At 43.8% G+C, this 12,851-nt stretch overlaps 1 protein-coding gene across 2 annotated transcripts; it reads right to left on the bottom strand.

Moving 5' to 3' along the window:
- Positions 1 to 3,726: 3,726 nt before the first annotated feature.
- Positions 3,727 to 12,848, bottom strand: Gale (UDP-galactose 4'-epimerase). 2 transcript variants are annotated; one of them, XM_084578291.1, is made up of 9 exons: positions 12,584 to 12,841; positions 12,090 to 12,245; positions 11,311 to 11,429; positions 9,435 to 9,548; positions 8,047 to 8,226; positions 7,536 to 7,716; positions 6,963 to 7,054; positions 6,296 to 6,488; positions 3,727 to 4,996 (listed from the first exon to the last, which is right to left on the bottom strand). In XM_084578291.1, exons 2-9 carry the CDS (start codon positions 12,211 to 12,213, stop codon positions 4,935 to 4,937), a joined length of 1,065 nt encoding a protein of 354 aa, XP_084434417.1. In that variant the 5' UTR covers positions 12,214 to 12,245; positions 12,584 to 12,841; the 3' UTR covers positions 3,727 to 4,934. The 2 variants fall into 2 exon arrangements, with proteins under 2 accessions (XP_084434417.1, XP_084434418.1); XM_084578292.1 differs by lacking the exon at positions 11,311 to 11,429 and having other exon boundaries at positions 12,584 to 12,848.
- Between the last annotated feature and the right edge of the window lie 3 nt (positions 12,849 to 12,851).

The following is a 12,851-nucleotide window of genomic DNA, read 5'->3' as shown; positions in this document are numbered from 1 at the left end:
ATTTCAACATGCTCCACAATTTGCCTTGAGGCTGAAAAAAATTGCAGTTTTATATTCTATTTAGTTTCTCGTTTATTGCTTGGCGGCAGTTATTGACCCACTTATGAAAACAGTACACCATAGAAGTTGGGAATGGCCAGCTTCTCTAGCGTGGCACGCATTCTGAAACATGGAAACTCTTGCAAACCAAACATATTGATGATCTAGGTAGGAACTACTGTGACGATGCTGCCTCATCGGCAGACTTCAGTTCAGAGGTTGAAGAACAGCCAAGGAACTGGCCCGAAACATTCGTGGTAGTGGCCCGGTTAGTTTATTCAGGGCCTCTTTGTTGGACCATTTCGAAAAGGGAGTCAACGCTACTGATATTGTCTCATTTGTAAAGCTAGATGGACAATTTGTATATTGCTAAGTATTTTTAAAATCTTTTTAGATACAACCATAACTTTGCAAGTTCTGTCTGAATTACGTGAAAAAACTGAGTGAGAAATCAAATTTTATAATATGTGAAACCTTTAATGAAGTTTATATAAAAAATTCTGTTTCATCAGTTTCATTTTTATCTATTTATATTGTTAAACCTTATAGACTAGCACACTCCAACACCTTAGCTTCTCCGCACACATACGGGGAGCTCTTGTTAAAAACGCGCATCTGTCCCTGGGACACAGCATACTTGGTTTTCCCTTGTCAATCCATTAACACACAATCATTTACTCAGCTTCCCCTGGGCACTGGTTTGCAAATGTCCCGAGAAATGACGTTTTGACAGCCTCCTTTCCCAATGAAATATGCCTTTTATCTTTTTACATTAGGGTAAGAGTTAAAGTGTATTCAGCTAAGATACATTGCAAGAACTGCAGTATATGGTTCTTTAGTTGTCAAAATACCACTTTGGTTACGAGGAACTTCAATTGTTAAAACACGTAGTTAGCCAGGATGGTGTCCGCCCTGATCCTGAGAAGCCCGCTGCAGTTGCCAAGTTCCCAACACTTACGGACAAGAAGACGTGGCGTTTTCTATGTCTTTGCACCTATTACCGCCAATTTATTGCTGGCCTCTCACGTATTGCCTGGCTATTAACTTTGTTAACACACGACAAAGCCATCTTTTGCTTGAGTGAAGAACAACACCAAGCTTTTAATTAGCTCTGGAGACACTTACAGACATCCCCTGTCCTGATGCACTTTGATGACGATGCCCCTACACTGCTTTATACAGATGCGAGGAATGTGCAATTAGGTGCTCTGTTTGTGCAGCGCAAGGATGGTGCGGAAAAAGAGATTGGTTGCGCCAACAGGACTCTGTCTGAAGCAGAAGCGAACCACTCAGCAACAGAAAAGGAATGCCTTGCAGCGGTATGGGCAGTTATCAAGCTTCACCCTTACTTGTGCAGTACTCCCTTTCAAGTCATTAGTGATCATCACTCTCTCTGTCAGCTGGCAAAATTGAAGGACCCATTAGGGGGTGTTTGGAGCATGATAGCCACAGTTGCTTATGCACCATAAAAGCCACCATATAACTAACTAAACATTGGAGAGACCGGCACTTTGGAGCCTTTGGTTACGAGAGTTTGACATGACGGTTATTTACAAATCTGGAAAGAAGCCTGCGAATGCAGGCTGCCTTTCACGAGCACCTGTCAAACCTTCCACCGTGACCGATGAAGACTGCCTTTTTAGAGGTTACAGATGCCACAACCCTAAGTGGGGGGCGGGGGCAGGAACTGCTCCCACTTATTAATTTCTTGGAGAAGGAACCTACGCTTGTGCCTAAGATGTTCGCACGAGGATTGTCTTCATTTTCTTTTTGCAATGGCGTTTTTTGAGAACTTCCCTCCTGGGAGGAACAGTCATCTACTTGTCCCGATGGCCCTCCGCACTGAAGTCTCACAAGCGTCCCATGATGAGCCAACTGCCGGCCATCTAGAGTACAGCACAGATATACTACTGGCCGAAACTGCTGGCGGCAGTGAAGCGCTATGTACAAGCGTGCGTAGGCTATCAGCAATGTAAACCACAACCTGTAAAATCAGCCGTTCAACTCCATCCTCTTCAAATACCTAAAACACCTTTCAAGTCTGGAATGGACCTCCTGGGGCCGTTTCAGACATCTACAGCCGGGAATAAATGGATAACTGTTGCCACGAATTACTTCATTCGCTACACGGAGACAAAAGCACTGCCGAGGGACACTGCTGCCAAAGCAGCTCTGTTCTTTGTTGAGAACATTGTCGTCAAGCACGGCGCTCCAGCACTCATCATAAATAATAGATGAATTGCATTTATGGCCAAGTTTTTAGGGACCATTCTCAGACTGAATGGTACCAGTCACCGTAAAATGACGACCTATCACCCTCAAATCAGTGGTCTAATCAGACGCCTCAATAAGACCCTCGCTAACATGCTTAGCGTATACGTCCACAAGAATTGGTATGAAGTTTGCACAAGATACAACTCGTATAACACCGTTCAGCCTCCTTCATGGGTGACCAGTGACAACTATGCTGGATGCAACATTCCTCCCAAATGCCGACACCAACGATGTCGACAAGCACGCTGAAGAATTCGTCCAATATGCAGAAGCTCGATAACAAGTGCAGATCAGTAATCAATAGTAGTATGATGCCAGACACTGCGGTCTTCGCCGTAGACATGTTATGTACGAACCTGAAGACAAAGTGAGTCTGGACATCTATTCGCTGCCGTGGACTATGAAAAACTTTTGCGGCGATACTTGGGACCCCATATCATTCTCCGAAGTTCAAGCGCCGTAACCTATGAGGTGGTGCCAGATGGGTGCCAGACATCAAAGCGACACCAGTGCCAATCTGACACCATTGTACGCATAAAACCGTATCATTGAGACTGAAATTGATGCCAACTTCCTTGTCATCAGGACAATGCTTCTCGAGGAGGGGCAAATGCATAGAAGATGACAGGGGCCACGAGTTGTTGCTACAAGAAAGCGAAACTGCAACGCTAGACTCGTTTTGATTGCCCATTAAAGTGCTTTGTTTTTAGACCCACCTCAGGGTCTATCGAGACAAGGCAGTATCAACCAAAAGGCTGAGGGGGATGGCAGTGAGCCCGGCAAACCAGGTTAACATTGTTAAATGATTAACGATGGTTTGGTGTGCAAGGTATAATGTCCCAAAGCAACATTGGCTGTGCTGGACGCCGCAGTGCAGGGCTCTGGAAATTTTGACCGCTCCAGGTTCTTTAACTTGCACCGACATCGCACAGTAGACAGGCACCTTGCTTTTTGCCTCCATCGAAGAGCGGTCATCATGGCCAAGATTGCACCCATCCCCTTGGGATCAGCAGTAGAGTGCCGTAACTACTGAGCCACCATGGCTAGGAGATGAGGGGACAGGGAGATAAGAGTTGCTATTTGTGTAAATAGAATTTGCATAGAAACAGGGCTATGCAAGTTACGGGCAATGATGTGATGGTGAGAAAGTGTTTCTTGAGAATGCTATGGCTTCTAGATTTCTCCAGTGCTGTCAGGATGCATATGAGTACCTTGATTCCAGCTGTCTTTCTACTCCCAGATTTTCGTAGCATGGATGACACCATGCTATTGGTCAGGTGCTTAAAAGTAGTTGCATTTCTGTCATAGCTTTAGTTTAATTGGAACTCAATAAGAGCCATGTTGAAGTATTACGGAACTAGATCAAAAACTGGCCTTTGTAGTTAGTAAGCATGTCACGAAAATTCTGTAACATGACTGAAAATAAAAAGTTTATTAAGATTTCTTTTATTTAAAAAACGTTTTTCAAAAGACATTTTCGTGGCACTGTGAAAACAGGCTTGCTTTGGAGCAGAGGGTGTAAACATAATAAAAGGAAGCTTTAGAGAGTGTAAACACAATAAGAGGAACCTTTTTCTTTTAGGCCTTGGGTATAAGAAGTCTAGTAAATAGAGCAAAATTCATAAAAATAGTACTTTTGCCATTATATGGATGCCATATCAGTGAAAAATTAAGCACTATGTCTTCTGCCACCCTTGTTTATAAAAAAAAAAATAAAGAATGTCATGTCGGCACTCTGCCATAGTTGAAAGGTCTCCACTTTAAAATGTGAAGTGCTTGAATTCGCACCAATATGGCATGCATATTTGATACTTGAGGGACTTTGCCACAATAAACAACAATAACAGCAAACACAACAAGTAGAAAATGCAGCTTCTTGTGCCAGACTTCTATTAATGCCTCTTTGTAGCCAACCGCAGATGATCATGCAATGACCTTCACCCACTTAGCAGCAACTCTATTATAACTAGGCTAGTAAAGAATTGCAATAAAATTTGATAAGACAACAAAAAGAATATTAGAGGCAGTCCTGTCCTGCTGGTAATTCGCTGTCATGCATCTATTTTATGGTAAGTACGAATGCATATCTGTCTTTGTCAAAAGTATGTAGTCCGCAGTGCGCACAATGATTGTGTCTGTAGCGTAAAAAAAACGTTCCTTCTGAAGGCAGTAGCACGGCAGCCTGTATGAACACCATGGTGAAATAGCCCAGTTACGCCTCAACTGGTCCGCTTACTTTTGACAAAGACTGTACTGCATTATTATCCGCAGCAGTCTTTGGCACAAATGAAAAGACTAGATCAACAATTTGAGATGCTTTGACTAGGCACAAGAAGGAGGCGAGAGTTTGGTACTGGCTTGTAAAAGTAAAAAAAGATAACAGAAGCTTACAGTGACATGATCAGCAGGCAAGAATAACTACACAACCAGCAAAAAAAAAAAAAAGGCTTGAGATACGACTAGTGTTCTTTCGTTTGTCTTCTACTTTGCACTTCTTTGGGGACGCCCTGTCAACGAAAGATCACAGCACAACCCTGACTACATGAGACCAAACCAAGGACATCAAAAAGAAGTTTGGTAGTTTCGATACGTCGAAGGGTAGAGCTTTGCCATTCTTGCTACTAGTCTTCGGCCCCTAGGAAACCGTTGGGGTTCTTCGTTTGCCAGTTCCACATGTCCTTGCCTTGGAAATAAAAACAGAAATGAAGCAGTAATTCGCCGTAGCGATTCCAACTATGTACAATGTCGCAGTCGCATTTTAAGATCCACTGGTGCAGCTTATGCACCTTAAGCACTTATTTTTCAAATTTTTGGGGTACGATGTTGTGCTTTTACAATTTAAATCTTAACCGATCAGCACAATTAGGACCATTGAGTTTTACGAGAAGATAACACAGATCCTGACTGCATTTGTGTTTCCTTGATGACCTCATAATGCCATGGCTGGAGAACGATGTTAACGCCACAATGTTAAGATTAATTAACAGCACAAAATCTTTCTTCATGCCTGGGACTTTCCTACTGCACAGCAGCATTGTCCATATGGCGGATTGGAACCCTGATTCCCAAGTACAGTGGATACGGTGATCAACCACTTTTTGCTGGCGCTCAAGAATCTCTGTCTCTAGAGAGAGAGAGGGAGACGGGTAGAATAACACTCTCCAGGATTGTTCAAAGCCTGCTCTGTAGGTTGCCAGTTCAATGTCACCGCTAAAAATTTCTTTTTAATTGTGACACACACAGTCAACAAAGTGGATGAATGTATAGCTTAGCTTCAAGTCTAGATTGAACTTCTGAGCTTCATTAACCACTTGTTGCTGGCGCTAAAGAATCTCTGCCTCTAGAGAGAGAGAGAAAGAGATAGAATAACACTCTCCAGGATGGTTCGGAGCCTGCTCTGTAGGTTGCCAGTTCAATGTCACCGCTAAAAACTTTTTAATTGTGGCACACACAGTCAACAAGGTGGATGAATGTTTAGCTTAGCTTCAAGTCTAGATTGAACTTCTGAGCTTCATTAAAAGAGCACATTGGACAAGTAAAATGTGGCCTTCATCAATGGATTACTGTGTCCTGATGGCAAAGAAGCCACTGTCACCGAGAAAAGAGGTGCTGTAAGCTAGAAATCTAAGGGTAAAAAAATATATAATTGTGGTATTGCCATCACAGGCTGCTTTTGCAAGAAAGCTGCAGTCATGGCAATACACTTTTGTTTGCATGCGTCTGACGCTAGACCGCACTGCCACGCGCTTTCAAGCAGCTATTGTAAAGTCTTGGGTTTCTATCAAGTGGTGGGGGAAAAAAAAATACTCCTTTACTGCTGAACAATGTCAGGAAAGCCAAAAAAAAAAAAGCCAAACAATGAATTCCAGGCTGAGTTGCCTTCACTGTGCCCATATAAAATCTGTGCTTAAGATAGAGAGATGGCAGCCGATTTATGTGGGACATACGAGGTCTAAATGTGAATTATGATGGTGCTACTCACACATGTCGTAGAGAGACTTCTCGGCCTTCCAGCCAAGCTCCCGCTCAGCGCGAGTTGGAACGGCAAACAGTTCATCGACATCTCCCTGTCTCCGTGCGACAATCTTGTAGGGCACTTTGACACCACTGGCCTCTTCGAATGCAGTGATCACGTCCAGCACAGAGGACCCACGGCCTGTGCCGAGGTTGTAAGGCTGCAGATGAAGATGTTTCCAAACCTTAAAATTTTGGTCCTAGAACTAGCAAGCCAGATAAAGGGCAACAAAAAGGAAAGGAAAAGCTTAAGTGAAATATAGCATGCTCCAGAAGACGAGGTGAAAAAAGGAAACAGAGTTCATGCATAAATGAAGTGTACAGCTGTTAATGAACTTTCAGTGCCCTAGATTTTACATCGGCACTGATCGCCATGCAAGGATAATTATTAAAACGTATGAACGAAACCAAAATTTCGAATTCATCACATGTTTTGTAAACCTTCAGACAATAGAGATGCGCTGACTAAAGACAGGATGCAGCTGCATCCATGCGTGAGACTACAAGCCAGCTGAAATTGTAACGCTGTGTTGTTTTTTTGTCTCAAACACAGGAGAGAGGCGTATTTGAGCACAAAGCACGTTTTTAGTGGGGGCATATTTCCTTGTGTTGTCAACACTTTGCCAGGCACTAACCTTGCATCCATTTATGTCTCCAGCCATGACCTTGTCTAGGGTCGCCACATGACCTTTCGAAAGGTCAACCACATGGATGTAGTCTCGAACACCTGCATCGCAACAAAATAGTCACAGCTTCAGAGTTGTGTTTGACTGTGTTTCAGGGGAATTCCGCAAGGTGGAGCAAATATTTAATGAGTAATTACTATTAGCATCCACCTAAGCATCCAATTTTTTTTTCTTTTCCGAAGAAAAAAAGATGAAAGTAACTATAATATTAATTTTTTGCTTTCAGTATAATTGCAGGAGTGAAGTACAAGGTGCACAAGCCTCATTTGCAAACAGCATTTTTGTTGGCAGCCTGCTAGGTACATGTAGTGTCCTCTCTATTTTGCTGTCACTTGATGCAGTGCACTCATCCATATGAACACATAGAGCGGAGACAGCGAGCGGAGAATTCAGTAACTGTAGTGGTAAAGGACAGGCTTAGAAGCTAACTGTGACTGTGAATCTCATTCCCCATAATAATGCACACAGAAAAATGAGTTACCATAAAGAAAGGATTTGCAGAGAGAACCAAACACAGCTCACCCGTGCCATCATGTGTCTCAAAGTCGTTGCCGAAAACGAACAGCTCGGGGCGTCGACCAATGGCCACTTGCGACACATAAGGCATGAGGTTGTTGGGCACGCCCTGAGGATCCTCACCAATGTAGCCAGACTCGTGAGCACCCACTGGGTTGAAGTAGCGAAGCAGGACTATCGACCAGCCCTGAAATGGAAAAGCGTATTGGCATTGGCAGCTTGCACACTAAGCTGTATGTAGTATGCTCTAGTGAAATACTCACAGAAAGCATTCGTAACTGCTCACTTTTCGGTTTAAGAGTACACATACAAAGAATCCAATGTATCGATGCCTCCTGGCTACAGAAATTTATGCACTTGTGTACAGGACACCAAAGCACTGTGGATGTTGGTGCTTGTGGATTTGCTTGCTGTGACGTAGTGCACACAAGACTTTGTGTTCAACAAATGTGCGAGTCCAAATTACATAGATATTGTGCAGTGGCCGTTGCCGGTGACTACTTGCAGCGGCACGCACCTTCTCTGACGCACTGAGATCCTTGAGCATCTCCTCAATAAAGTACTTGGTACGCCCATAAGGGTTGGTGCAGGACTGCCCCGTCGGGTGGTCTTCGTCGATGGGCAGGTACTTGGGCACGCCATACACGGTGCACGAGCTTGAAAATATCAGCTTCCTCACCCCGTGGTTCCTCATCACCTGCGCATCATATGAGCACCAGTATACTCTGTAGTAGTCTTTTCCACAAGACACATCACCGTGACTTCAAAAGAAAGCCCCGTTTTAAGTTCTTGTTAGTATGCTTCTATCCACAGCTGTGAAATGATAGAGAGCAGTACCTGACTATGAGGTCCAGCAGATAATTTGCACTAAAGTGCTCACTTTTAACTTTTATTTTCTGGCATAAAATAAACGTTTTGCCCCATGCACTCCTGCAAATGCAAATTGAGTGGCACTGAACAGTAAAAAAATTTCCCTATCTGCGTAAACATTTGAAGCATGCAGTGGAGACTTCTTGTAAAGTAGGTCAAATCGGTCGAAGGGGGTGAAGTATGGTACACTGTGCATGTGTTTAGAATGACACACACACACGCATACTGGTACAAGTAGGTTGTGTGATAGCTTACATCGAGCAGGTTCACATTTCTATCTAGGTCTAGTGGAATTTACCATGACTCACCTTCACAGACTAGTTCTCATCGTATGTCTTGGCGCTAGTTGTTTCACTTTGCAGTGCTGAAACTGAATATTGAAGTACTAATGCAGCGTTTTCTCCCTAACATTTTCTAATTCTAAAGGGAATTTATCTGCATTCTTCTGCACTGCAATTCATTACAAAAATCCATCTTCACGGGAAAGAAAAATATTCACTACTGTTGTTTGCAAACTGCTTGGTGGAGCTCCAGAGGCGCGGCAAATTTTAAGAGCCAAAGGGAATGTTCAATGTTATAACTGTATTGCAGCATATGTGTGAGCCCGCTTGTAAATATACAAGTACAGATGCATGCACTGCAACAAAATAAAAAAAAAATGGGAAAGGAAGGATATCACGATGTGTTAAGGCCTGGTATATTGGGTTAAGCATATTTATTGGTAGGCCAACGCTCTATTTATTCTCTCTATTTGCTTCTGTAGAATTCTGTGACTGTCACCATAACGCTCCAAGTATGCAACATCAGCTGCTGCAGCAGCCCATAGGCTGCGAAGTCTGTGCAAAGTGCTTGGCGGACATATGCAGGTGGCTGGCTGGCAAGAGCAGCTGTCGACGTTAGAGGTGTGCTCATGCCATAAATAAAACAAATAAGTAGTAAAAAGAAAAAGGGGGGGGGGTGCAGAAGTAGGTGAAGTAGGATACACTGTGCATGTGTTTAGATGACACTGGTAAAGTGGGCTGTGCGGTAACTCACGTCGAGCAGGTTTACAGTTCCGCCCAGGTTGTTGCGGTAGTAGTCCAGTGGAATTTGCCACGACTCGCCGACTGCTTTGAGTGCCGCAAAATGGATGACGCAGTCAAAGCGGTGCTGCATGGAGTACGGCAAAAATAATTAGTCAAGGGTTCGACGAAGGTTCGTCTGGTCAGGCATGGTAGTTGAGTAAAAAGAGTTTCAGTCACTGACCAAGTCAACATGAAAAAAGAAGACGTTTCTGAACCCCTATGGGTTCCTTGATCACAATGAGGCGGACAAGGCGAGGGAATGGAAATTTAAAGGCGAAGCTGGTGACGTAATACGTCATTACGTCACCAGCTTCGCCTTTAAATTTCCATTCCCTCACCTTGTCCGCCTCATTGTGATCAAAGAACCCGTAGGGGTTCCGAAACGTCTTCTTTTTTCATGTTGACTTGGTCAGTGACTGAAACTCTTTTTACTCAATCGGCAAAAATAATTGTGCCATTGTGGATTATGGTGTTGTTTTTGCCGACGAGTTTCATCTAGCTGAACCCCACCCAATTGATATACCCACTTTGCTTTTCTTGCATTTATCTTGCTCTAATAACCCTAATATTCAGGCAATTTGATCTCCAAACTTCATAGTTGTATATTCAAACAGCTTGGCAACGTAAATCGAAATACAATTTTAAGTCTGGCTGTTCCCCAAGCATAAAAGTTTAGCAGCTGCAGGTCTAACAGCTGTTTCTTCAAGGTTTTTAATCATGCTTAGTACTGTGAGTTTCTATCTTCCTGAACATGCTTCGTGCAAAAACAGCATGTAGAGAACATGGACTTAAATCAGAATGAGAAATTACCTCTCTCTACAGCTTAAGAAACCTGATGCTTGTTTGGCCACCTTGAATGGAAAGCTGACTTAAACGGAGCAGCCAATCTGAACGACTACATTTTTTTTTTCTTCTGTAGGAAACTTGGCAGTGTGTGACATGAATAAATTCATAATAGTTGACTGGGCTGACGTCTGTTGTATTGCTGTAAACGTAACTTAAGTGTGTCAGCATGATAACATCTTGACACATATTGTGGCAAGAAAGCACGATGGAGAAAATAGAGAAAGGAACAGGATTTGTTTATGTGGCTGTTAGCTGTTGTCAGTCGGCACTCATGACCTCTTGGCATCGGTATAGTCCAAGTCATGATGCATGTCAAAATGCTCTTAAACTTTCGCTTTTGTTTAATAATAATAATTGGTTCAAAGGAAAGGAAAGGCGCATTATCTGCCACACTTGTTTCTGTGAACACCTGAATCCCATGTGGAGGCTAACCAAGAGGGTTCTACTTAAGTTGAGGACAACCCAGAGGGCTATGGAACGAAAAATGGTAGGGGTAACATTAAGAGATAAGAAGCGTGCATAGTGGGTTAGAGAAATAACTCAAGTTACCGACATTCTAGTGGAAATTAAGAAGAAATGGACATGGGCAGGACATCTATTGCGAAGAGAGGATAACCGATGGTCGCTTAGGGTAACAAACTGGATTCCAAGGGAAGGAAAGCGTAGCAGGGGGCAGCAGAAAGTTAGGAGGGCAGATGAGGTTAAGAAGGTCGCAGGGATAAAGTGGATGCAGCTAGCACAGAACCGGGTTAATTAGAGAAATATGGGAGAGGCCTTCGCCCTGCAGTGGGTATAGTCAGGCTGATGATAATGATGATAATGATGAACCCCACCTTAATGGAAGGGAGGAAGTTGGGGGTGAAAGTGGAAAGACAAAGAGGAGCCGTGGAGGGCTACGGAGTAATTTGACCACCTGGGGATCTTTAACATGCGCTGACATCACACAGCACATGGACACCCCTTTGTTTTTTTCAACTCAAAATATGCTGTGTCATGCTTGCCTTCTTAAAGATGTCGTCTATGGCATCTTGGTCCAGCAAGTCTGCCTTGTAAAATGTCACAGTCTTGCCGGTCAGTTCCTGCACCCTCCGTAAGCTCTCAGGCATTTTGCCTTCTTTATCTGGAACAAACAGTGGGCTGATACCAATGAGTGAGAAAGATAAAAGGATAACTTCACCTGCTTGCACTGTGATAGCGCTATCTGAAAAGATATACACAGCTCTGTGGACTTTTTTGCAAGATGGATCAGCAGCTGTTTACGTAATGGAAGAGACACCAACCATAATAATTTTACATTTTTCATAACAGTGTATGACGATTAAAAAATCACGGCCGAATTTTCCTAGTGCGTAAAAGAGTCAAAATATCCGGCTTTAGGAGGGAACATTTATTTATCAGTAGACGTTTCCCCTTTTTTGTTATTATTAAATCAACAAGAATCAGCAAAATGCAAGCTGAAAGCCCAGGTCAGCTCGTTTATCAGTCGTTTAATTACTGCTTAGCCTAGGCCATTAGAAAGCAAATAGCGTGAGCGTTAGGTCGCTTTAAAAGGCGCAGTGGTTTCAAGAAAACATACGAAAGAAAACGTCACGTCTCGGCCATTTCGGCACGACTTGTGCGTCGTCTGCTTAGAAAAGCGACGCATGCGCGGTCGAGCTGCGTGTGTAGCGGCAGACGTACACGTACCGCTTCGGCAGCTGTTAAGATGGATGAGTGTCGCCGAAGAAAAGAAAAGACGGCTGAAAGAAACAGCCATTTGAACAAGCATAATTCGCCGTACCCGGATGAGCGTTGTGGAAGTTGTCCATGACGACGACATCGTAGCCGCTGTTGAGCAGTTCGAGGACGGTGTGGCTACCCACGTAGCCGGCTCCTCCGGTCACGAATATGCTGCCCTTGGACATCTTACGCGCTCTCCAGCCAGAGACGATGACACCTATCAAGAGACGACCTTTGGATTGAGGGCTGCACGCAGTACGCCCATCCGACACAGTGACGCAAGAGAATGTCGCACACCGCTGTGATGCACCGCAACAATGCAATCAAATATATCTCAGCGGTATGTAATTTTTCCGAAGTATATAAAGTTCAGCCAATACCCCTAAATCATCTTCACACGGTTGCAACGCCTCCGTTCGCGTACGATCAAGCAGCGCGCCGTAATCGCGTTCCATTCATTCGACGGCCGATTTTAGGACATCTCGAGAACTGTGCTCGATGCGTATGGTTCAAAATTCGCGTCAGAGATAAATGGGAGGCGTTCTTTCTACTCACGTTGACGCGCTACGTGGTGGATTGGGGATATCGATGCAACTACTGTCCTACCGGTACTACCGCTGCCGTCTCAGCTGAACCGCTGCACGACCACATCACCAACTCAAGATCCCTCCTCCAAGGAAGTCCTCTGTTTCGGTTTCCATGCGCTGCTTTTTAGCGTTACCGCAACGCCCAAAAACGAAAAAGCATAAAAAACGTCCATTCTGCATTGCAATATTTGTAATATTGATGGCTATTTTGCTCAATAAAAAAAATTCTTTCACGT

This window comes from Amblyomma maculatum, chromosome 9 (assembly GCF_055883805.1).
Source record: "Amblyomma maculatum isolate TAMU_Amacu chromosome 9, ASM5588380v1, whole genome shotgun sequence".
Lineage (NCBI taxonomy): Eukaryota > Metazoa > Arthropoda > Arachnida > Ixodida > Ixodidae > Amblyomma > Amblyomma maculatum.
This window is presented reverse-complemented; position numbering and strand designations above follow the sequence as displayed.